Genomic DNA, 26026 nt, shown 5'->3' with positions numbered 1-26026 from the left:
AAATATGATGTGCTGTTTTATTTTTAATAGTTGATTCAGTTTATTGATATAATTTTCCAATTTCTGTAGTGACCATTCTTTTTTGCAATCATTCCTTGTCTCTATACTTTTGTTTTGAAATACAGTTGATTTACAATATCACATTAGTTTCAGGTGTACAACACAGTGATTCAGTTAAGTTTATATATATACACTTTTCAGCTTCGTTTTCAGCTTCTTCTCCCTTATAGGCTATATAGTGGGTCCTTGTTAGTTACCTATTTCATATATAACAGTGCATATATGTTAATCCTAACCTCCTGATTGGGAGAAGGTAACGGCACCCCACTCCAGTACTGTTGCCTGGAAAATCCCATGGATGGAGGAGCCTGGTGGGCTGCAGTCCATGGGGTTGCTAAGAGTCGGACACGACTGAGCGACTTCACTTTCACTTTCCACTTTCATGCATTGGAGAAGGAAATGGCAACCCACTCCAGTGTTCTTGCCTGGAGAATCCCATGGACAGAGAAGCCTGGTAGGCTGCAGTCCATGGGGTCGCACAGAGTCGGACACGACTGAAGTGACTTAGCAGCAGCAGCATAAGCAGAGTCCATATATAAGCAATATCATATGATATTTATCTTTGGCTTAATTCATTTAGTATGATAATCTCTAGATCCATCCATATTGCTGCAAATGGCATCATTTCTCATTCTTTATATGGAATATTATTCAGCCATAAAAAAGAATATACACACACACATATACACACACACACACATACACACACATATATATACTCAAATCCTGAAAGATGATGCTGTGAAAGTGCTGCACTCAATATGCCAACAAATTTGGAAAACTCAGCAGTGGCCACAGGACTGGAAAAGGTCAGTTTTCATTTCAATCCCAAAGAAAGGCAATGCCAAAGAATTATCAAACTACTACACAGTTGGCACTCATCTCACATGCTGGCAAAGTAATGCTCAAAATTCTCCAAGGCTTTAGCAATACTGAACTGTGAACTTCCTGATGTTCAAGCTGGTTTTAGAAAAGGCAGAGGAACCAGAGATCAAATTGCCAACATCCGTTGGATCATGGAAAAAGCAAGAGAGTTCCAGAAAAACATCTATTTCTGCTTTATTGACTATGCCAAAGCCTTTGACTGTGTGGATCACAATAAACTGTGGAAAATTCTGAAAGAGATGGGAATACCAGACCACCTGACCTGCCTCTTGAGAAATCTGTATGCAGGTTAGGAAGCAACAGTTAGGACTGGACATGGAACAACAGACTGGTTTCAAATAGGAAAAGGAGTACGTTAAGGCTGTATATTGTCACCCTGCTTATTTAACTTATATGCAGAGTACATCATGAGAAACGCTGGGCTGGATGAAGCACAAGCTGGAATCAAGATTGCCGGGAGAAATATCAATTACCTCATATATGCAGATGACACCACCCTTATGGCAGAAAGTAAAGAGGAACTAAAAAGCCTCTTGTTGAAAGTGAAAGTGGAGAGTGAAAAAGTTGGCTTAAAGCTCAACATTCAGAAAACAAAGATCATGGCATCCGGTCCCATCACTTCATGGGAAATAGATGGGGAAACAGTGGAAACAGTGTCAGACTTTCTTTTTTTGGGCTCCAAAATCACTGCAGATGGTGACTGCAGCCATGAAATTAAAAGACGCTTACTCCTTGGAAGGAAAGTTATGACCAACCTAGATGGCATATTGAAAAGCAGAGACATTGCTTTGCCAACAAAGGTCCGTCTAGTCAAGGCTATGGTTTTTCCTGTGGTCATGTATGGATGTGAGAGTTGGACTGTGAAGAAGGCTGAGCCCCGAAGAATTGATGTTTTTGAACGGTGGTGTTGGAGAAGACTCTTGAGAGTCCCTTGGACTGTAAGGAGATCCAACCAGTCCATTCTGAAGGAGATCAGCCCTGGGATTTCTTTGGAAGGAATGATGCTAAAGCTGAAACTCCAGTACTTTGGCCACCTCATGCGAAGAGTTGACTCATTGGAAAAGACTCTGATGCTGGGAGGGATTGGGGGCAGGAGGAGAAGGGGAGGACAGAGGATGAGATGGCTGGATGGCATCACTGACTCGATGGATGTGAGTCTGAGTGAACTCCGGGAGTTGGTGATGGACAGGGAGGCCTGGCGTGCTGCGATTCATGGGGTTGCAAAGAGTCGGACACGACTGAGCAACTGAACTGAACACATAAACACACAAATATATACACACACACATACACACAGACACACATATACACACATACCACGTGTCCTCTACCCATTCATCTGTCAGTGGACATTGCGTTGCTTCCATGTCTTGGCTATTGTGAATAGTGCTGCAGCGAATATTGGAATGAATGTATCTTTTTGAATGACAGTTTCCTCCGGATATATGCCCAGGAGTGGGATTGCTGGGTCATATGGTAGCTCTATTTTTAGTTTTTTTTTTTTTAAGGAACTTCCATACTGTTCTGCATGGTGGCTGTACCAATTTACATTCCCACCAACAGTGTAGGAGGGTTCCTTTTTCTCTACACCCTCTCCGGCATTATTTGTAGATTTTTTTTAATTGAAATACAGTTGATTTACAAAGTACTATTTTAACTTATGCCATAAAATTATACCCAGAAGTTGCCTTTGAGTTAGTTGAATGCTCACATTGTACGACTCAGTGACACAAGAACACTATGAAATAAACATTATCTCCAGCCTACAGATGGAGAGGTGGGAGCTTGGTCAGGTTAAGAGATTTGCCCAAAGTGACCAGCTTGTGAGCTGGAACCAGAATTTACTTAGCTCTGTGTGCTTCTAAAACCTGTGATCTTTTTTCATTTTTACAACACTGCCACAGGTCAGTTCATTTCTTAGTATTCCCCTGAAGGGTAAAGTATAGAAATGCTCCAGAAGGTATCAGGCTGCTGCTATTTCAAACATCCAGTTAAAACAAAATACTGTGACCTGGGTGAGATAAAAAAAAAAATTAGAGGCATATCCTATCAGTATAGTTGGGGACCAAAAATGACTAACAAGGCTCCAGGCAGTGATAAGAGGTGGAGATAGAGCATGGGAGGAATGACATGTCCAACCTGAACTTTTATCACTAGGTTAAATACCTTTCAGTTACCTTACTAATGCAGTTCATTTACATTTTCACTTCTTAAAAGTTCCTTTTTCAGAGGGAATAGACGTGCCCAAATAGAGGACCAAATCTCAAAAAAGGCCTCCCTACTCACCTGGATGTCTGAAATGCCCTGGACCTGCAGCTAGGGGTGGGGGAAGGGGTCATGGGAGACAAGGGCTATCCCTAAAGCAGTCCATCCCAAAGAGAGGATAGGCATTAAGAGGCCAGAATGGTGCTAAACACTTTGCACACATAACCTCATTCAATCTCTATAACCCCATGAAGTGGGTCCTACTAGTATCTCTATCCTGCTGCTAAGTCACTTCAGTCATGTCCGACTCTGTGTGACCCCATAGATGGCAGCCCACCAGGCTCCCCCGTCCCTGGGATTCTCCAGGCAAGAACACTGGAGAGGGTTGCCATTTCCTTCTCCAATGCATGCAAGTGAAAAGTGAAAGTGAAGTTGCTCAGTCCTGTCTGACTCTTAGCGACCCCATGGACTGCAGCCTATCAGGTTCCTCTGTGCATGGGATTTTCCAGGCAAGAGTACTGGAGTGGGGTGCCATCGCCTAAGAGACTCTTACCATTTAGTGTTTGCCCAGAGTCACTAGTTGCTCTCTGTACCAGGACAGATTTGCACTCTTACTATGTGCCAGGCACTGTTCTAGGCATCTTATATGTATCCACTCATTGTTGTTGTGCTAGTCACTCAGTGGTGTCCAACTCTTTGTGACCCCATGGATTACAGCCCACCAGGCTCCTTTGTCCATGAAATTCTCCAGGCCAGACTACTGGAGTGGGTTGCCATTCCCTTTGCCAGGGGATCTTCCTGACCCAAGGATGGAATCTGGGTCTCACCGTCTGAACCACTAGGGAAGTCCTTGACTCCTTAAATCCTCATAACAACTCTATGAAATAGGTGCCATAATTATGCCATTTTACAGATGGTAAAGTGTTAAATAACTTATTCAACTCAAATAGGGAGTTAGACCAGGAAAGGAATTCAGGAAAATCTCTGGCCTCAACCCTTAGCCTACATCACAATCACCTGGAGGGCTTTAAGATTCAGACTTCGGGCCCCAGGCGGAGAGTTTCTAATTCTGTAGGTTTTGGGAAGTAGCTGTGAATTTCCATATCTGCAAGTTCCCAGGTGATGCTGTTATTGCTAGTCTGGGAAGCAGGCTTTGAGAACCGGTGCTCTCGTTAGCTCTCTTAATCGCTGCGCAACAAATCCCAATGGCCACCAAGGTCCGTGTGTGTATTTAAATCCTTTTGAGAACCATTTGCAAAAACAAAATTAAAAAAAAAAATAATTCCCAGAATTTCTAAGGAGATTTCTTCTCTATCCTCCGCCCCCCCCCCCCCCCATAAACTTTGAGTTAATCAAGTCAAATGAGGTCACAAGGGTGTCCTTTAACCAAGAGCGTTGGGCTATGGAGCGCCTTCTAATGCTTGCGCCCATCATCCCCGCGGAATCCAAGCGCCGAGGCGGCCACGTGCGCGGGGAGACACAGCAGCCCAGGTCCCCGGTTCTCAAAAATTATCCCGTCTCGGACCCGGGGGCGAGGACGACAAAATGACCTGACCACGGGGACGGCCGCACCCCGAGAGGCCCCGCTCCTCCGCGGCGGCAGCCTTCCGGCCCCCGCAGGCTCATTTACACGTCCCTGCTCTCCCTCGGTCCACCGCGGGACGGTCTCGCACCTCTCCTCCACCCTCGGGAGCTGAGTCAAGGTCGGCAAAGTTCTCCGAGGGCGAGGGGAAGGACAGAGAAGGCTTGAGGGGAGGTCTTTCCGAGGGTGGGGGAAGCGGGGGGCGCCCCCTCCCCGGGTCCCCGCGGCCATCTTCCCCACGAGCCGCACCTCGCAGGCCGGGCGGGGCGGGCAGGGGCGCGGCCCCGGGGCCCCGCCCCGCCGGGGACTCTCGGGAGCGCGGGCCGCGGGTGCACTGCTCGGACGCACGGATCGCGGGGAGCGCAGCCGTCCTCTGCAGGAGCCGCGGGTGAGCGGGGCGCGGCCCGGGTCGGCGGGAGCGGGGTTCGCGCCGCGCGCTCGGCGGAGGGGCCGGAACAGGACGACAGGTGTGGCGGCGCAGGACGCCCGGCCGACGGGACAGTAGGCGCGGGAGCCCAGGACCGGCGGGCCCCTGGCGCGGCCCACACACGCGGCAGGTGGAGCCGAGGCTGCCCGCGTGGCCGCCGCGCAACCTCCCGCGCCCCAGCCCGGCCCCTCGGGCCCTTCTCCCGGAGCGCCGGTGGAGCCCGGGCTGCGTGAACGCGCCCCCAGGCCCCCGCGCCCGCGTCCGGGCGGGGACCATTTTCACAAAGTATTTCTCAAAGGGTTGACGGTTGCGGTTTCAGCCCTGGGGCAAACGGTTGCTTCACAAAGTGAAACTTGCCGTCTTCTGGGATCCCGCGGGCTTCCGGGGAGCCCCAAGGAGTTCCTCGGCGGACAGCCCCCCATTCCCCCGGTTCCGACCCGGCCCGGCCCCCTCCCTGCAGCCCAGGCCCCTAGCCAGCAGCTGCCCCGCCCGGCCCCGCCCCGTTCCTCCCCTCCCCTCCTCTCCTCTCCCCTCCCCTCCCCTCCCCTCCTCTGAGCTCCCTGCCGCCCGGGCTCCGCGCCCCGCCCCCGCCGGGCCACGCCCCTGGCCACACCCCTCCCCTGCGCTCCTTCCCCCGGCGCCGCGCTCCCCACCGCCCGGGCCCCGCCTCCGGCCCCGCCCCATGGTGCCTGGCTCCGCCCACGCCCCGCCTCTCGGCGCGCCGCGCCCCCACCGCCCCCTCGGCGCTGGGCCCGCCCGGCCCGCGGTAATTGCAGGTTGGGCGGTGACTCATCCCGGCGCCCGCCCGGCCGGTTCTTAAGCGGCAGCGCGGGGCGGGCGCCGAGTCTCGGGGCGGCGGCGGCGGGAGCGGCAGGAGGACTGCTGGGCACGCTCACAGGGCTTCCTCCGCCTGCAGGTCGGGAAAGGGCGTTTCAGCTGCTGCTGGAGAGCGTGTTTCCAAGGAAGGCGAGAAAACCTGTCCAGAACCGAAAATGCCGAAACCGGTAAGTCCCCGGGTGTGTGTGGGCAGGGCGGGATGTGTTGAGCACGATTTTCAAGCGGAGTTATCTGGGCGAGGTTTGGGGCTTTTGGGGTTTTTTTGGGGGGGTAGAATAAGGTTCTTTTCTAGGCGGACTAGATAGAGGGCAGGAGCAGGGGATCGTCTCCGCTCTTTTCTTCCTCGTCATCCCTTTGTGGAACTCTTGGAGAAAACAAGATTGCGATGCTTTTCTCTCTACGGTCCTTTTGTTTGCGAGCCCCCTCCGCCACCGCGCCTTGGGGGTTAGGGTCTTTGAGAAAAATCCGAATGCCTTTTAGGCGCCTTCGGGCGGTGGAAAACCCCTGTCCTAAGACAACCTGGAAGTTTTCTTCCCCGAAGAGGAGCCTGAGTCGCAGGAGAGGCAGGTGGCTTCCCACGGCGCGCGCCCGCTGCCTTCCCGGGTCTGGGAGCAGGCGAGCCCCAACTCCTCCCCTGGCGCTCTCTTTTAAAGAGGGGTGGAGGGGATACTCTCTGGGGGTAGCCTCGTTCCAGTTCATCCGACTGAAGCCGTGCTCTGTTAACCCGGGAATTTGCTGGTGGCAGCAGGATTCCTATCTCGGAGAGGGCTTTGGTAATGAACTTGAATTGCAGATGAAGGCAGGCAGCCCAGGAGTTTGATAATCAGGCTCCTGGCGCACCTCCGAAACATCAGCTGACCCCCGAGCACTGCTGCGCCCGCACCACTTAACCCCACTTTCCCCGAATCTGATTTGTGTCGCCTGAATCTGTCTCTCGGGTGGGATGGTGGCCAGCCTGGGCTTCATACGGCTTTCATTTAAGTTGGGCGAACAAGGCAGCTTCTTTGTGACCAGCGTTTCTTAGCAAGTGGTATCTGTTCCACCAGCTTGAACACAGGTGAACTGGTGACCAGATAATTGGGGAGGAGATAATTGAAGATTTTTGGAGTTTTGAATCCCAGTGGCGAGAATATCTGGATTCATTGAAAATTACAATAAAAGATTCCTATGAAATTTATGAAAATACACTCCATACATAAAATACATAATTTCATATACGTATGGAGTTTATGAGAAACCTAGTTTTTCAAACGAGTTGGTTCTGTAGTCAGTGCTTATGTGTTTTGTTTTCTACCGTCACATTTTAGATTCTCTGAAAGGAGTTCTTGATAAGTTTTGTTTTACTGTTAGGTTAAATAAATGACACTGTTCATAGGCTAACAGATTGAGAAGCCGGTAGAGCTTTCGCCTCAGTTACATCATCAAGATGATTCATTCACGATGCAGACAATTTTTTTTCCCCTACACTGAATAATTCTTTTCATTTCCAGTTGGTAATGGCCTTCAGGCTTTACAGTTCCTGTGGTGTAAAATGGACCTAAACATAGAGCTTTACTCCGGGCATAGCCCTGTACTGGTTACTCAGAGCAGTGATCAGGAACTTACCGCTCCTGGTCTGTGGCTTTCACTAAAGAAAAGATGTTGAGAGTTCAGCTTTTAAAATATCACTCAGATAACAGTCGGTATACCCGTCTCCTGTCAGTCACTACTTGTGTTTCTCATAAAGACCTGTAATTGCTTTTGTTCTTTTTCTGGTGTGTGTGCTTTTTGTGTGTTTTTTGGTAGCGGAGTTCACGTGGCGTGCACTTGACCATCTGAGTGAGTTTTAAGCGTACAGCTCCGTGGCGTTAGGCCCGTGCACACGGTCACGCAGCTGCCACCACCACGCACCTCCAGAACTTCTTCCTCGTCCCAAACGGAAACTGTGCACGTTAAACACTCACTCCTTTCCCCCACTCCCTCCAGCCCCTGGCAGCCGCCCCTCTCCTTTCTGTCTCTCTGCCTTTGACTCCTCTCGGTGCCTCACGTGAGTGAGATTGCACAGCATTTGTCCTTCTGTGATGGCCCATTCCACTTAGCACGGTGTCCGCAGAGTCCACCCTTGTGCCATGTGTGGGAATGGCCTTGCTTTTTAAGGCTCTCTTCTTCTTTCTTAGGGCAGGTATGTTTTCATTTCATTTGGCTATAAAGTTCCTTTCTGATGGACCAGAAACTTAACAATGTTTTTCTGACCAAGTAGTTGTTGAATTCTTTCAGGAAGGATAGTAGTGGCCATTCTTGACTTGTAACCTCCTTGTATGTTAGGGTCGCAGTAACTCAGAGTGAGGTTCTGAAAGACTATGTTTTATATAATTTTTACAGTTATTTGCAGGTGGTATTGTGAGGTGTCCTTTTATGAGCCACAGCTGTTGACCATGGGAAGTTTCTACCTCCTACCTTTTTGGTGGAGTAGGGTCTTGGAGATTTTGCCTTGTTAAATGAATACACTTAACTTTTTGTCCATGTGAATCCCATGAGGGCCACCTGCAGGTCCTTAAGAGCTTCCTGGCTGATGGGCCCGTGTAAGGCTGTTAGAGTGTATCTAGTTGTTGTTACTGTTGTTTTTTGCTCCCTCCCTGGATGTTAAAGTGGATGCATCATCAGCAAGGTCTGCAGGTGTGTCCTTGGAACAGTTATTGATTCCTGTTATTCAAGCCCAAACCAAGAATTCTGGTAGGTGACTTCCCATGGTGATTTTTAACAGGAATGAGGGCAAACTGTAAAGTTGGCTGTAGAGTCAGGATCTGGGCCTCCTCTGACCCCTTGAATTCGGCAGGCAGAGTATTTTTGATTGTGTCTGAATAGTCAGTGGATGATGACTCTATTTGCAAAACAATTATATAAAGGAAATGATATCTATTTGCTGCTTTTTCTCGTGATACTGCTCGTTAGGAAGACTGCACGTCTGCTTTCAGAGAGCATCTTGGCCCAGTCTCTGGGTGCCAGGCACAAAGTGTCGCGCAGATGGTTGCAACAGATCTTGTCCTCAGGGAGCTTACAGTCTGGGACCTGAGCCCAGACTCAGGCAGACACTGGGAAGGGGACCTGGAAAACTCCCTGGGAGCCATCCAGAAGGGAAAGAGGCTTAGGTAACATGTGACACAGCTGAGTAGAAAAGCCAGCCAGTGTGGAACTGGGCAGGCGGACTGAGGAGTCTTGCTCAGTCCCCTGGGCTGGTTCCCCGGGCGCTGCAGGGTTGCGGTCCATCGTCTGGTTTTGCTTTTCCCAGAGCTGCTCTGGGCTGTGACGGGTAGATGGCCAAGGAGGATGGTTTGAGGTCCAGAAGGCACCACGGCCTCTGCCCAGCTGGCCGGTCTGGCCTGGTTGGTGTCTCTCATCTGGGAGAGGCGTGGACTGGGTGCTCAGGGCCGTGGCTCAGGAAGCCTGCCCCGTGTGCCCACGGTCGACTGAAGGTGACCCGCGGGCTCCTTCCCCTTCTGCTTCCTCCCCGCTCCCCCACCCTCTTTCCTCGTTGTGACAGAGGACCCACGGGGCGGCAGGAAGGAAAGCCGCTGCAGTCAGGCTTAGGGATGAAAAGGCTGTTGTGTCAAGGCCAAGCTCTCAGCTGTTTCTGAGAAGTTTAGCCCGAGCTGCCTTTCAGTGGCACCCGTGATGCCTTAGCCATTCAGCCCTCAAGTGTCGATAAGGAAGTTTCTAATGTACAAGTAGATCAACTCCCTTCAGTAGAAAAACTGAAAGTGTGTTGGAATCCTGCCCTGTGCTAGAGTCGTCAGATAATTTCTGAGATGCCCTTGCCTCTTGAGACTCTGTATTCTTTTCCATTAAGGATTTTAACAGGAATACGTTTTCTACCTCCCTCATCCCCCCGCCCTCCCCCGCCACACGTGGAGTCCTTTTCTCTATCTCCCCCCCTCCACCGCACCCAGATGGAGAGTTAGGCAGCTGAGACTCTCTCGCGTGTTGGTGAGACATGCGGGCTGGGCGGCATTGTCTGTCTTGTCATGCTGGGAGGCACAGGGAGCGGGTCTGTGCGCTCATCCCTTTGTCCAGCACTCGTTTACCGTGCTGGTGTTGAGGCTGGTGAGCAGACGCAGAAACAGCCCCTGCTGCTGTGGATTTCCAGTCCGGTGGGAGGGACAGACAGTGGTCGTGGGGTAACTTGAGTGTGGGCGAAGCCGTGCCTGCAGGGGAGTCCTGGGCTGGGGGTCAGGAACAGCACTGCCTGTGCTGAGAAGCTAGAGTGCAGGGGTGTCCAGGTGGGGGCACACCTGCCCGCGGAAACCGCTTGCACGCAGGCCCTGTGGTGGGAGAGAGTAGGTGAGTGTAGACTTCCAGGAGAAGGCCTGCAAACAGCCCCGTGGGGGCTTAACTCCAGGGAAGCTCTGAAGGGTTTTGACTTGGAAGGAGGTGGCCTGGTCAGACGTGCTTTAGGGTTAGGGCTTCCCTGGTGGCTCAGACGGTAAAGCGGCTGCCTGCAACGTAGGAGATCCGGGTTTGATCCTTGGGTTGGGAAGATCCCCTGGAGAAGGAAATGGCAACCCACTCCAGTACTTTTGCCTGGAAAATTCCATGAACTGAGGAGCCTGCTGGGCTACAGTCCATGGGGTTGCAAAGAGTAGACACAACTGAGCACTTTCTTTCAGGTTAGTGTTAGAGTTAGGTTTAGGCTTAGGGTTAGAGTTAGGGCTGGAGGCGGAAGGCACTGTCCTGAGAGGCAGTGGGCCCCGGGACCTGGTGGGGTGTGGGGTCGGGGGCACAGGATGTGTTTGGGAGCTCTTTCGGAGGTGACCTTGATGGGGCTCAGTGATGGGCTGGTTGTGCTGGGCCAGAGGGCGCCAGCTTGCGCAACTGGGTGGATGGCGGTGCCATTCACGCCATCCTCCGAGATAAGGAGCCTGGAAAAGGATCGAGTGTGGGAGGGGAGGCCGAGAGTTTGGTGGGTACGTGTTGTTAATAAATTTGTGACTGTGACTGATGAAAGAACTCACCTTCTTTCATGATTCTCACCATGGCCCGCTGCCAGAATATCTTGCAAGTACCAGACTTGGCCAATGATAGGATTTTTGAATCTACATCAACTAAAAGTGGTCCAGCAGCTTCACGTTTCTCCTGAGTGTACATGCACACTGTAGACACACATCGTTAAAAGCGAGCGTTCATTTAGTACTGGACTCTCACTTCGGGGTGTTCGCAAGTATCTGGACATGTGAAGGTTCCTGGTCCCTCTGCTGAATCCCCATCTCTGGGGACAGGAGGACTGGGCGTCTGTGCTTTAAGTAAGTTCCCCAGACGGCTCCGATGCACTCCCAGAGTCTGGAAGCCGACGATTTCATAGGAAAAGGACAGTTTTTATATATTCCTTTCTCTTGGGCCCCAGCAATGCGATGAGGCTGTCTTGGTGGGGTTGATACTGTTGGTTGTGTGTGGGCCGCAATGGCCAGTGTAATCCCAGTGCCTCCGCCCAGGCAGAGGCGCTCAGGGCGTAGATACACGGTCCCAGCTCCAGTGCCACGGGGGCCGACATTGGTGTTTGGAATGTGGCCAGGGTGGGAAAAGGGAGATCACTGGATGGGGCTGAGGCTGCAGAAAGGCAAGCCCAGCTATGGTGCAGAGAGTGTCTCTGATTTGAAGTTCTCTCTGCAGGGAGTTCAGTTGCAGAGCTTAATTTGGCAGTGACCAGTGAGCTTTCAAATTTTGGCTCTCTTTGTTTTTAAAGGGGAAAAGAGGCCAACATTTCCTATTAAATGGCTGGGAACAAAGAGATCTCATTCCTTTTTTCTCTTTTTTCTCCTATCCTTCCACACTGGCCTCTCCTTTTCATTACCATCCTAAATAATAGTATTGTAATTTCTAACAACATTTTGAGTAATTTTACTAGTTCTTGCAGTTTAGAAAAAGAAAGCAATATCACGACTAGTTAATTAACATAATTCTTCACTTTTTTTAGCTTAAACTTTGAATCTGACACTTTGGGAATTCTTGGGGTAATTCAGTATAACTCTTTCTTACAGTAATTAGGCATTTCAATTCAAATCTGAAGTAGTAGGATTCAGTCTTTTTTTTGAAAATTAGTGAATACATTTTGAATTATCCCTTATGTTTTATTTAACTTCAGTACTAACTACACTTGGGATTCAACTCCTCAATTAGTTTTTAATTTCAGCGCTTTCTGTGCATCTGCCACTACTAATTAAATATGGAATATCTATTGAAGAGACCAGAAAGTTGCCTTATTTTGCTTCTAACATGCTATCTATGGCTTTTGACATAAAGAATAAAGATCTTATTCCAGACTTCTGTAAATAGTTTTCTTTTTTAAGAAAGAAAAATAAACATTGTGCTATGAGGTTAGAGACTTTTGAGTAAAGTGAAATACTTAATATATATTCTGTTAACATCTTATGGAGAAACCCAAATGAACTTTTTGGCCAGCCCAATATAATTAATGTACATAACTTTTCCAAATAAAATAAAGATGCAAAGAGCCATAAAAATAGTTTTGTAATTTACTATTTACCTGTTCTTTGGCAAGCCATTTAGTTTCTGTGAGGCTCTATTTTGTTCATCTGTAAAGTGAAAGTTAAAGAAAAAAATTTTTTTAAGTGAAAAGAAGTTATGTAAAATAAACTGAGACAGGGGACTTCCCGGATGGTCCTGTGGTAGAGAATCGTTTTGCATTGCAGGGTCATGAGTTTGATCCCTGGCCAGGGAACTTAGATCCCACATGCTGTGGAGCAACTAAGCCCATGCACCACAAGTAAGATCCAGTACAACCAAATAAATTTTTTTTAAGTTAAAAAAAAAAAAAGAATAAAAGGTTTAAAAAATAATAGTAAACTGAGACAAAGCTTATATTTGTGAAATCCAAACAGTTTCTCTTCCAATGTTGTAAACTTGATTTAATTTACTATGCATGCTTCTCCCTTGAAACATAATTTACAAACTTCCCAGTGTAACCTATAATTAAAACTAAGGGCTTTTGTCCCTGGGTTGCTATAAACCAGGTAAGTTGGTCAATAGATCTTCCAGGGAAAACAGCAATGTGAAACATTTGAGTTATTTAGTGAAAGGGAATACTCTCTCTTTTTCATCCTCTATGTCTTCTCATTGTCAGAATTCCCTTGTAAATCATATGGCTTCCTTCCTCATTTATTGAAGCCCAATTATATGCCCTTATGTGCTAGGTGTCGACTATAAAAATAAGAGGTTTTTGCCTTGAAGGGGAGTCCGGTATGTAAACAATTGCAGTGCAGTATGGTGAGTGTGGTAATAGAGATACAGAATATTATGTGCCCTGGAGAGCCAGGAAATGCCTCCCAACTGCGGGAGATGCCTCAGGTGGGTATTGAGGGATGCATAGGAGTTCACCAGTGCCGAAAGGCAGAAGGGCATTTCAGGCAGCAGCACTGGTTGCTACTGTTTTCCTTGTTTTATGATTCACATTCCATCCTCCAAGCCTGTTTAAACACCCATGGATAAACAGTAATGCTGTTTCAAAGGAAATGGAAAAAAGTGTGTTATCATAATAATTATTCTTTTAACCTAATATACTTGAGAAAACAAACCTTGTAAGCAAAATGAAAAATTTCTGACCCTGACCGGACTTTTATTGATAAAGGATGAAACTGTATAATAGGCAGCATTAGACTTTGCTCTCCATTCTATTAGATTTGAAGTCACTGCTGCCGCTAAGTCACTTCAGTCATGTCCAACTCACTACCCACAGCCTAATTTTCATTTCTATTTTTGCCTGAGAGATGATCAATTTAAAACTGTCTATATCAAAAGATTGTCATTTCAAGTATCGTAAACCATTGTTTCCACTTCAGGATGGGGTAGGGAAAGGCCTCCTCTGCCTGTGGGGTACCAGGATTGGTTTTTACAATTTGAAGTGTTTTTCCAAGCAGTAAGAACAATAATATACAGCAACCACCAAATAATGGCCCGCAAAGCCTGAAGTATTTACTGTCTGGCCCGTTACTGAAAAAATTTGCCAATCCCTGCTTTAGGATAAAAGTAATTATTGCTGAGCCTTTGATGTAACTTCCTGTCTATTTCATGACTAAGCTAATAGTATATGGAGCCGGATCCACCCCATTGGTTCCAATTTTTAAAACTATTTCGTCAAAGTACAAAGAATTGGTTTCATTAGCTAGCATCCAGTGCATCGCAGGCCTGAGTTGGACGTTTCCTGTGAGCTTCATCACCAAGGAGCGGGCATGGCTGGCGCTGTGGTAATGTTTTAAACAAGGCTGGTGTTCTGTGGATCTTGTTTCTCTAGGGAAGTGGTGGTATCCTGTGTCACATTTGCTCAGCCATTGTATAATGACAGGTTTCTGGCATATGCTAAAAGAAAGCAATTTGTACCCGATATTTGAGTTGGAAAGAGAGTGTTATATGAATGGGTTGCTTTTTTTCCATCACCGATCATTTAAAATTAACTATTGTCTATGTGTGAGTGTTTGAGCATACATGGTTTTATAATTTGATCCCTAGTTGGGAGCATTTTGGCTAAAGGAGAGCCCCCTCTCTTACTGTCCGCCCCTTACTGCTTTGTTTACTTCAACTTATTTCTATGCAAAACGGCGATAGATAAGCTTGTTTCTTTGCTTTCTGTCTTCCCTGGCCCCAGAGTGAGAAGCCAAGTGGTTTGGGGGTGGGGGCATCATTATCTGCTTCTGGAAGAGACGTTTAAGTGCTTGCTTCATTGGCAGATAGAGGGAAGAAGGGTCGGTGTGTAGGGAGCGTGCCTGCCGCTCATTGTCCCCGAGCCCTTCCCCCTCTCTGGAAATGAGGTCCCAGGACCTGCCTCGCACTGTGTGTAGCAGGGTCTCTTTGTCACACAGAGGACAGTGTAAATGTGGCCACTCCACTTGGAACAAGTGAATTCTGATCTGATTAAAAGCTTTCATACCTCATGGTGGGCATCCTTTTTTTTTTTAACCCCTGACTTAAACAGCCTAATAATGCAATAGATTTTTGGCCTGCTTTTTTCTCCTGTTCCCACAATGAATACCACCACAACCCTCCGTAAAATTCATCTGTCATTCAACAAGTAGAGAAGCTACTGTATGCCAGGTTATTTTGGTCCTGGGAGTATGTTGGTGAGCAAGATGGGGGCAGTGCCTGCTTTCAAGACCCTTACACTGTAGTGGAGAAAGATAGCTGCTGTCAGGGGGTGATGGGAGCTGGGGTCCGCTCTCATCCCAGCTTTGCCAAGAGGCGCAGGTACTTGTATCCTCTTCACTGATTGTTTTCTTGGTTGAAGAGTTGAAACCCCAAGCAGAGTGACTTAGCCAACAGCATGTGACTTTTTTTTCTGTTTTTTTTTGGTAAATCACCGTTGCATTGGGCCGTGAGCCAAGGTGACATTTCTTCAGGAACCTGTTTTAACAGTAGGTTTGGTGATAAGTACATGGTCATTTGCAATACCTGCTTGGATTCTTCCATCATTTCTCAAGCATTTGTTTTTGTGAAATTTATTCTTTCTGAATAATATTTTGCATGTTGTACCATTATTGGACTTCTCTGGTGGCTCAGACAGTAAAGCGTCTGTCTACAATGTGGGAGACCCGGGTTCGATCCCTGGGTGGGGAAGATCCTCTGGAGAAGGAAATGGCAATCCACTCCAGTACTATTGCCTGGAAAATCCCATGGACAGAGGAGCCAGGTAGGCAACAGTCCATGGGGTCGCAAAGAGTCGGACACGACTGAGCGACTTCACTTCACCATTACTACGTCTATAGGTTTTTTTGGTAAAACAGGTTTTAGAAACATATCCAACATTGTTCCTTAAGTTTTTAAGGAGAAAACTGAATCACAGATCACTTGGTAGAAGCTTAGAACATAAGTTTTAAATTGGAACCGCCTCTTTATTTATGAAAATATATATTAGTATTCTCGTCAAGCTGTTTCACTGCCTTGATTACATAATTATGGATGTTGCTCGTTGGGTGTTCAAGTATCTGCTTACATAATACATTGCTGTTTGGGTGGGACTCTTAAGTGGGACTTAGATAGGGAGATAGGGTGAGGAAAACGTGATGTTTATTAAGAAACTGGCCAAACAGGGCAGTTTGGAAGTATAAGATGACAAAGTTGCAGAGGGATTGGGGAGCCATTGAACATTGACTAAACTTTAATAATATTAAGTTGCTTAGTCATGTCCAACTCTTTGCGACCCCATGGGCTGTAGCTTGCCAGGCTCCTCTGTCCATGGGATTCTTCAGATAAGAATACTGGAGTGGGTTGCCATTTCCTTTTCCAGGGGATCTTCCTGACTCAGGGATCAAACCTGCATCTCTTAGGTATCCTTCATTGGCAGGCAGGTTCTTTACCACTAGCACCACCTAAGGAATAGTTTTTAATTGTGGGCTATGATGGGACATGGTGGTTTTGTATTTGTGTATGCTTATATATATTTATATATGTATCTAAGCTTAAAATATATTTAAAGTCCATTAGGGCTACATACTGAAGTTTTTACAAGTGAAGTGATATACAATGGTCTTAAAATGTACTAGCAAAAAAAAATTTTTAAGTGGTAGAGTGGATGAGTCAGGAGTCTTGGATGAGGAGTCCACCACTCTGTTCTCTCTGCTTTTGTGAATGTTTCCAGTTTTCCAAAAAGGTTTTTTTTTTTTTTTTTTTTAAGCACCTTGTAGGGGCAGAAGGGAAAGATGCCGTCACTTTTTCAAATCACCAGATCCCCCCAGGATCTGGCCCCCAGAGGAGAACCGCAGCTCTTAGCCCTTTGGTGCTCTGACGAGATGGAGGACTGACTTAACCCCACCTGGGCCCTCTCACCCTCCACACTCCTTTTATTAAAGGAGAGCTCAGGTCAGAATTGCAGTGACTTGGAAACACACAGAACTGTCTGTTCCCAGTTGGTTCCTCTATGACTCTGTATTCCCACGATTTTTTTTTTTCTTGGTGGGGGAAGGGGTGACCCAACTAGAAATAGGTCATTGTCTCAATAGCTGCATTCTCGAAGCTGAAAATTGGAAATGAGCACACTCAAGGGTGGGGCATTACTTAGTGGAATCTTGAGCAGCCATTTGAAGAGATGAGTGTGCAGTCCGTGCTGGGACTGGGGGTGGGGTGGGAGGAGGTGAGACCCGCAGGAAATGCAGCAGCCGGGAGCTGCAGGGGCTGGTGGGTGGGCTTGAGAAGCAGCCACCGGGTCTCCTCACTCCCGTCCAGGAACCGCCTACAGAATTACAATCCCGCTCCAGATGTAACATACTTGATTGTGACAAAGTATAAATGAAGAGGTTATTTTTTTATAAACTTCCTATAATTTCAGAAACAAAGGGATTTAAAGGCACAAGTTCAACTGAAGTTGGCTTACTCAAAGCAGATTTTGTTTGCTGATTTTTTTTTTGTTTGTTTTTTAGCTTGGATTAAAAAAAAAAAACAACACATTGTTTGGGGTCTCTGTTTTTGAAAGATGGTAGAAGTAAAGACTTCTTGGTCAAGTTCAAGTACACCTTATCAAAGCTCCTTACAGGAGAAATATTATTTAACACCGTTCCCAGTGTAGAAGTTAGTAATAATACTGCAGCACATGTGATCTTAACTAGGGGCAACGATTTATTTCAGAAATGGTGCAAGGTTTTAGCGTGGCTTATTTCATATGCCCTTCGCTAAAACATCAGGTTAGCAAAGGAACTACGTGGTTTTGACACTTTAATTCTTTCACGAGCTTTTCCCCCACTGGATTAGAAAACTGTTCATAAACTTCTAAATTTACTAAGAAAACACTGTGCTCCAGGTGGAATGAAGTTTAGTCTATAGGCCTTTAATTTCCTGTGTTTTATGAGCCTGGAATTAAAAACCATTGTAGCATGTGATAGCCCTTTTGGCCCTGTCCCTTGCGTTCTTTTATGGGATCCTGAGTTTGTGGATATGATTAACCTCCCTTCTCAGTGAACTAAATCAGTGCTGAAATCGTATGCCACATCTAGTAAAGCTGAAATGACATATATCACAGAATCAAGAATCCACAAGCCCAGTAGATACAGAGAAGGTGACCTCGAATGATGATCTGTTTTACCTGCCCGGAGCCGGGAGAGCAGAGGTGGGTATAGATTATTTGTGTTTCTGGGAAGAAACAGGTTTCTTTTGCAAAAGGTAAACTTTCTCTCTGTTTTTACCCCTTCCTACAGAAAATGGTGTCCGTGTGTCTAGTTTAAAATGTACACACAGGGTGTATGCGATTCCCCGTGTAGAGGTAGTCAGTTCCTACTCACAGACGCTCCCAATAAAAGATCGTAAAAGCCAAGAGCCAGCAGATATCAGGGATATTATTTTCACGTGCCATGGGCAGGTAGGGAAATCCCACCAGGTTACCCTGCAGCGCGGACCTGGAACTTGGATGAGAGTGAGGATGCTTGCATTTGTCAGGGGGCTGGCAAGTGGTTTCTCACGGCCTCAGTTTCCTTCCCAAGGTAGTGCCTCAGCTGGTGAACCGCGGGGAGGGTGTAGCACTGACTGTTTGCAAAACCCCAGTTTTAAAGTAGAGGAGGGGACTGATCCTCCTTTTTAGTGGGACACTCAGAAAGTTCCCTTCCAGCTCTAAAGTCAGGATTTTCTCTAGTTATGAGCACAGGCGGGACTGGTTTGTCCGCTTTTTGTATTGTTAAGCAGCCTTGGCTGACAGGAAGTGGGTCTGGGGGCAGGAAGTGGCCTACTTTCAGAGGAAAAGGAGCTCTTTAGAAAGACTCAGGATTTCACTTCATGTTCTTGAAATTATACGATGGGTATTAGTGGATCTGAGCTCTTTTTTCCTGTCTGTATCATCTATCCATATACTTTACAGACTTTACACTCTGGAATTTGGAAATAACAAACTTCAAAATTTTAAAATCAGTGAAGATACAGCTTTAGGACTAACATTTTAAGAGCTATACAACTATAAATATTTTTAATAGGGAAGGAAATTTCTAGGCCTCAGTTTCTCAACCTTTGAAAGAAGGTATTCAGGCTAACTTTTACCTAAATACCCATTTAGAGTCATCCTACGAAATAGTTACCCCTCCTCCCTATTCTGTGGTTTCTTTGATAGCTCAGTTGGTAAAGAATCCACCTGCAATGCAGGAGACCCTGGTTCGATTGCTGGGCCAGGGGAGATCCCCTGGAGAAGGGATAGGCTACCCGCTCCAGTATTCTTGGGCTTCCGTGGTGGCTCAGCTGGTAAAGAATCCAACTGCAATGCGGGAGACCTGGGTTCGATCCCTGAGTTGGGAAGATCCCGTGGAGAAGGGAAGGGCTACCCACTCCAGTATTCTGGCCTAGAAAATTCCATGGGGTCATAAAGAGTCGTACATGACTGAGTGGCTTTCACTTTTCTTTCCTCCCTATTCTAACTGTTCTACTTAGAACGTATATTTATGTAACATAAATAGGATCTAAAATATGGCATAATGTAGATACCTGAAACAGAAGTTATAGGGAAATTCCAAGACCCAGCTTTCACGTTTCACTCTGCCCTGTTATTATCCACAGCATGTTAAGAATTTAGCTTTTTCCCTGTAAGCTTAGCCTAAAGGTGGTGGAGGAGAGCAGTTTGGAAATGAGAGGTATGTAGTGTGGGTTTTCATGATCCACTCTAAGTTCCCAATACTCCTTAAAGTGATACGAATTCTCTGTAACATAAGGTAGATGCTCACCCCATGGCATCCTGACTCTCTGAAGATGGGAACCAAGAAACTCTACCCTATTGCTGCTTGGTTTGTAGTAGAGTCACATTGGCTTATTTGACATTGAACTCTCTAGATCTGACTTGACTTTTCATCAGTCTGTGTGCGTGTGCTAATTCGCTTCAGTCGTGTCCCTATGGACTGTAGCCCACCAGGGTCCTCTGTCCATAGGATTCTCCAGGCAAGAATACTGAAGTGGGTTGCCATGCCCTCCTCCAGGGGATCTTCCTGACCTCAGGATCGAACCCACGTCTCTTACCTCTCCTGAATTGGCAGGCGGGTTCTTGGCATGGAGGAGTGGGCGGGGAGGGCAGGGCTGTTGGGATCCGGAAGGATGATGGCTTTGCCTGAGGTGCTCAATTGTGCTGGGTTAAATTCAGTTTCTTGACAAATACTACCTACAGGGAATTGGAGTCTTTCTTACTGTCAGTCTCAATCTGAATATAGAACTTCCTGCTGGAGGAATGACCATTATCACAGGGATGCAGTCATCTAGAACTCCCTGATGGACGCCAGGAGACCAGGGGAAACCAACACAGGCATCCCCCTGTCCTTGTAGTCCCAGGAATAGCGCCTATCCGTGATTCAGGAAGCGAGGCCAGCACTTTGACCTCGTCAGGAGTTGTCATGAGTGGACTCTTGTAGCCCTAACGTTTGATGGTTTTATTATTCCTATTACTGGGCAATAAGAGGCTGCTCTATTATCCTGGTTTTGTACAGTTTTACAGAAACTTGAATAGAATGCGAGTTTGTGTCTGTCTTACCCATGTGTCTCAGCTGGGTTGTTGTGCTTCAGACCAGTTGATGGTGTGTGGAATTCTTACTGCATTGCCTGGCAGTTTGTGTTCTGATGAATTCCATAGACTTTTTGTTTTACAGGATTTGTGGAGCTAGAGGGCCAGTTTTCTTTGCCATCTGGAAAATTTTCCTAAGCCTAACCAGCCAGTTTCTTCACCTTGATTCTTTTTCTTCTTTAACCTTGAAAAAGAAGACAAGAGATAACGATTGGGTACAAGTGGCACAGTGCTAAAGAATCCATCTGGCAATGCAGGAGATGCAAGAGACAGGGGTTCGGTCCCTGGGTTGGGAAGATTCCCTGGAGAAGGAAATGGCAACCCGCTCCGGGATTCTTGCCTGGAAAATTCCATGGATAGAGGAGCCTGATGGGCTGCACTTCATGGGGTTGGAAGAGTCTGACATGACTGGGCACAAGCACACACACATACTTTATCTTGAGTTTAAAACTTAAGATACAGAGGAGCGTGAAAGGAAGGAGTAATAATAAAAATGACCATCCATTGGTGGTCAGGTTTGCCATAGGGTTATATTATTAGTAAGATGTAGTCAGCCGTTCTTCACACCTTCTCTAAAGGTCAGTAAACCACGTGAAGTCGGGTGTTAAGAGCTCGCGCTTACACGTGTGCCTCTGGAAGTGCTGAACCCGGCTTGCCTTCAGGTGCCTGGTGACGTGTAGCCGCTGCTCGTGGTGGCAGCGTTTTAGAGCCACCCCTGCCTCCCTCTTGACTGACAGCGTAGTTGATGTCTTGGCCACTACGGTCAGTATCAGTTTACTGTGGACATTACTCCATTTAATGAAAATTGTGTTTTAAGGCCACATTTCTATTTTACTCGTCTTCTCTCTGTACAGTGTGTTCATTTTTTTGACGTACTGGTTTTGTTTTGACCTCTCTATGCTTACAAGAATGGTGTACCACACGGGCGTTTTCTCAACTGCCTTTCATGAACAGAACGCTAGGCACTTCTAAAAAACTATATGCTTATTAGGAACTGTAGCGATGTAAAGTATGGTCATCGGATTTTTAATGGCAACTATTTTGTAGAATTTTGTTTATAATAAACAGTGTTACTGGGGGCAGCACTGAACATCTAAGACAACCACTTCATTTTATAGAAACAAAGTTGTCTGTAACATCAGCCATTGCCACGACCTTGTGAGGAGGATGAGTGATGTGGCCCAAGAGGAGCTAAACAACAAAAGATCACTTGGCCTTTGGGGCTTTCCGACTTGGCTTTCTAAGTTGGCTGAATTCACAGGTCTGCGTTTCTACACTTAGCTGATTGCTTGATCAGGTTTGCTGAGCTCATGGTAATGATTTACAGAGGGTAGTTATCTGTTAGCCGGCATTTGTAAATGACCGCTGTGTGTCATAGCTAACGCTGGGACTTTACTGAGTTGGAGTATTGTTCATGGAGATTGATTTTTATCTTAAAGGAGATCAGGCTGCAAAGAGGACTAAAACAGGGATTCCTCTGTGGAGACATCTCATTAAGAAAACCTGTCAGTGTGAGTTCAGGTCTAGTACTGAACGAGAGCCTGCTGCTGCTGCTAAGTCGCTTCAGTCGTGTCCGACTCTGAGGCCCCATAGACGGCAGCCCACCAGGCTTCCCCGTCCCTGGGACTCTCCAGGCAAGAACACTGGAGTGGGTTGCCATTGCCTTCTCCAATGCGTGAAAGTGAAAAGTGAAAGTGAAGTCGCTCAGTCATGTCTGACTCTTCACGACCCCATGGACTGCAGCCCACCAGGCTCCTCTGTCCATGGGATTTTCCAGGCAAGAGTGCTGGAGTGGGGTGCCATCGCCTTCTCCGGAACTAAAGCCTAGTCATGAGTATTTTCCTGTGGTGGAGGATCAGTAGTAGCCGTCAGTACATTAACCTTGGGGGCTTCTCCGGCCGGTGGGTGACACTCCAGTGTGTGTGTGTTGGGGGTGCTGGGTGGGAGGAGATGGATCCCAGGTGCTCAGGGCCAAGAGCCCAGGGCGCAGAGCAGAAGCAATGTTGTAACAAATTCAGTGAAGACTTTTGAAAGTGGTCCACATCCTCCCCAGCGACAAAAGTTAAAAGGAAACAAAACTGGGGTGGGGGGAGCCATTAATCTTGTCAAAAGAAGCTGTGGCTCCTGCATGTTCAGAGTGCTAGCCAGGCCTCTTTCCCCGAGGGCCGGGCTGCCTGGGTGTGGCCTGTCTCGTGAGCGGGGAAGAGCGGGGCCCACCCAGCCTCCTGAGTCAGCACCTTTGGGCCCGGGGCCCAGGAAGCTGTTTGGACAAGCTCTCCAGGTTAACTCTGCGGTGCGTTCAAGTTCGAGAACCCCTGGCGGAGCATGGGGGCCTGGGGGGAGCAGCCTATAAGGCGTGGCTGCTCCTGCCTCCTCTGTGCCCAGGAAGCAGGCCTGGTGTGGCCTCAGCGAATGGGCCCTGGAGGGGTTTAGGGGGTGACTCCACGAAAGGAAAACACAGAGGTAGTATTGAAAAATACAGAGGTAGTTAAGGTTGAGATAAAAAAAGATTTTGGGCACTTCATTGAATGCTGGCGATGGTGTGCTCCATACCATCGGAGTTAAGTACAAAACAAGACTCTGTTGCTGCTTAAAATTTAGAGAAAGAACTTGAGTTGCTTGGGATACCCCTGAACAAGAGAGCCTGGGTTCTCCCTTCGGCCCATGGGAGGGCTGCTCCCTCTGCCCACCTGCTCCTGGTCTGTACAGGGAAGGGCCTCATAGGCCTGTGGCCTCCAGTGCCAGGGCACCCCGGGGCGGGCAGGAGTCAGTGCTTGGTTTGGCAAGCTGGCACCTTCTTCCTGAGAACACAGCGTATTTTTATTTACAGCTTAAATGACACAGTACGACTGAAGCGATTTAGCAGCAGCAGCAGCACACTTAAATTGCATTTTGGTTTAAAAAATGCATTTTCTTTCATCTTCGCCCCTAAATTTTTTTTTATCCATTTGAATACCACATTGACCATCAGATCAGATCAGATCAGTCGCTCAGTCGTGTCCTACTCTTTGCCACCCCATGAACTGCAGCACGCCAGGCCTCCCTGTCCATCACCAACTCCTGGAGTTCACTCAGACTCATGTCCATCAAGTCAGTGATGCCATCCAGCCATCTCATCCTCTGTCCTCCCCTTCTCCTCCTGCCCCCAATCCCTCCCAGCATCAGAGTCTTTTCCAATGAATCAACTCTTCGCATGAGGTGGCCAAAGTACTGTCTAGTTCAAATGACTTGTTTTCCAGCTGTTTCATATATATCACCAAAGAACATGGCAAGTAATAAGGAAGGTCTGCAACCCAAAATATCCACCAGCAGTGAATAGACAGACGAAAGGGATCCAGGTGGCGGAATATTACTTGGTAGTGAAAAAGGGGGAGTGCTCATCCATGATACAAGGGATAAGTCTTGAAAACATCAAGTGACAAAAGCAAGACCCCAAAGACCACATGGTAAAATGATTCTGTTTCTATGAAGTGTCCAAAATAGAGAAGTCTGTGGAGACAGAAAGTCGATTCTTGGTTGCCAGGGCTGGGAGGAAGGCGTAATAGGATTGACTGCCAGCGGGCATGGGATTTCTTTCTGGGGTGATGAAATGTTTCTAAAATTAGTGGGGTTGGTTGCATAACTCTGAGAAGTTAGTAAAAACCACCGAAGTGCACATTTTAAATGGTGAGTTTTATGGGATGTAAGTTATATTCTAACAAAGCTGTTGTAGACTAATGATTCAAGGATGAAAAACCAAAATACAGTATCGTCTCAGTAATTATTCAGTACGTGAACCAAAATAGCACCTGAAGAAGATTTTACAGTTCGTTTCAGTTGTAAAACTTTTTTTCCTCCTCAGACTCCTGGGCTTTCGTTCTCCCATTTGTGGGAGAAATTTTACCGGACAACTTCCTGTCAGAGCCTTTCTAAGCATTTGAAGGCTCTTATCCAAATATTTGAAAACTGTGGAAGCTGCTGAAGTGGCACTTTGGAAGAGGGCGGGGATGTTGAAAACAGCCGCTGACATTTTAAATGATTAAGGAAGGTCAGGCCCTCGGCGTAATCTTGGTGGTGCTTAGGTAGTTGTGCTCACACTAATTTTGAGTAAATGCAGGTGTGATAATATAGGGATTTAATCTGTTATTGCCGAGTCCACTGCGTGCAGTCCAAACATTCAAATGTTACTATTTGAATTTCCCTTTCTCAGTGGGTTTCCTGATTCCGGGTATATAGTAAAATCACTGCAAACTTGTTTCCCCTGCAGTATTCTGGCTTCTAAATCACCTAAACTGGGTTGGTCTATTAAGATGTAAAGCAGCTGCTTGTTTGTGGAAGAACTGGTCTTGAAATTCTCCTTCCTGTCTTGGTCTTCAGTACGGTGTGAATTTATTTTGTAAAAAGTGTGGCGGGAGAGGTTATCTTTCTTACACGGAGTTTAAAGTAGTTCAGGAGGAAGTAGACATTTCTCAAAGGAAAAATTGCAAGACTAGATTTCCTTACTAAAGTGAGGAGAGATTAGTGAGGTGGGTAATTTGACAGCCAGAAATTCAGCTTACATATATACGGGTTACAAGTAAAATAATAGTATTTTATGGTCACCTCTCTCTCTTCCGTATCTCAGACTCTTAGAAGGCATTTTAGATACCACTGATAAAATTACACTGAGAAGGCTCAAAAATCATGTTTTCCAAAGTACTGTCCTGGAATTTCACAATTTGCATGATTACCGTATACTCTCAAAGCCTTTTGATTAACTAAACAAAGAAAACAGAAACTGAGAGCCTCAAGCTGCGTGACCTCAGAATACTGCCTCCCCACCCCCAGGCCTTTTCCCCTCTCTCGAGGTTCAGATAGTTGTGCAGAAAGTGCCAGCCACGGGGTGGATGGTGCAGTGTCGGAAGCCACTCCTGTCGTTAAGCTGTAGAATGCAGAGTTGGAAGATCCTTACAGATAAGTCTTTCCATTTTACAGCCGACTGAGCTGGGAATGCCTCCCCCACACTGGGGGCTGGGACCACGGGGGCCGGGGCGGGAGAAGGCCTGGGCTCAGAGGCAGGTCCGGCTGTCCGTCTGCCTTGTGTTCGAGTGCCCATCTGCTGGACAGAATGAGCCAAGGGGACGGCAGGTTTCAGATTGGGGTTTAACACCTTTATTCCTTATTGGGAAAAGAGTTGTCAGGTGCATTGGAGCAACAGAACCTGTACTGTATCGTGTGTCTGGTTGGAGAGGAGCATCCCCCTCTTTGGGCCTGTGAAAACAGGTGTGAGCTTCTCCTTTGTCCGTGAAAACAGTCTCCCAGCCGGCTCGTGATTTTCATGATTTTCACGTGAATTTACCACCGCTCTGCGTGCCTTGCCAGAGGAGGAGCCAAGGTGCGTGTGTGCTCAGCCCTGTTCACGTCTTTGCACCCTGTGGACCGTAGCCCATTAGGCTCCTCTGCCCATGGGATTCTCCAGACAAGAATGCTGGAGTGGGTGGCCATTTCCTCCTCCAGGGGATCTTCCCCACCTAGGGACTCAAACCCAGGTCTCCTGTGTCTCCTGCATTGGCAGGCA

At 47.3% G+C, this 26026-nt stretch overlaps 1 protein-coding gene across 3 annotated transcripts in view; it reads left to right on the top strand.

Annotated features, from left to right (window-relative positions):
- Window positions 1-4710: 4710 nt before the first annotated feature.
- EZR (ezrin) overlaps window positions 4711-26026 on the top strand; it is a 46176-nt gene continuing 24860 nt past the window's right edge. The window contains exons 1-2 of one of the 3 annotated variants that reach the window (XM_055536118.1): window positions 4711-4853; window positions 6076-6163. In XM_055536118.1, coding sequence (XP_055392093.1) covers window positions 6152-6163 — 12 coding nt within the window. In that variant the 5' untranslated portion in view covers window positions 4711-4853; window positions 6076-6151. Of the gene's footprint in view, window positions 4854-5019; window positions 5200-6075; window positions 6164-26026 lie in introns of those variants that run through there. The other 2 variants (XM_055536115.1, XM_055536117.1) reach the window with 2 other exon arrangements.

Source organism: Bubalus kerabau, chromosome 9 (genome assembly GCF_029407905.1).
Source record: "Bubalus kerabau isolate K-KA32 ecotype Philippines breed swamp buffalo chromosome 9, PCC_UOA_SB_1v2, whole genome shotgun sequence".
Lineage (NCBI taxonomy): Eukaryota > Metazoa > Chordata > Mammalia > Artiodactyla > Bovidae > Bubalus > Bubalus kerabau.
The sequence above is the reverse complement of the archived record's forward strand: the minus strand, read 5'-3'. Positions and strand labels throughout refer to the sequence as shown.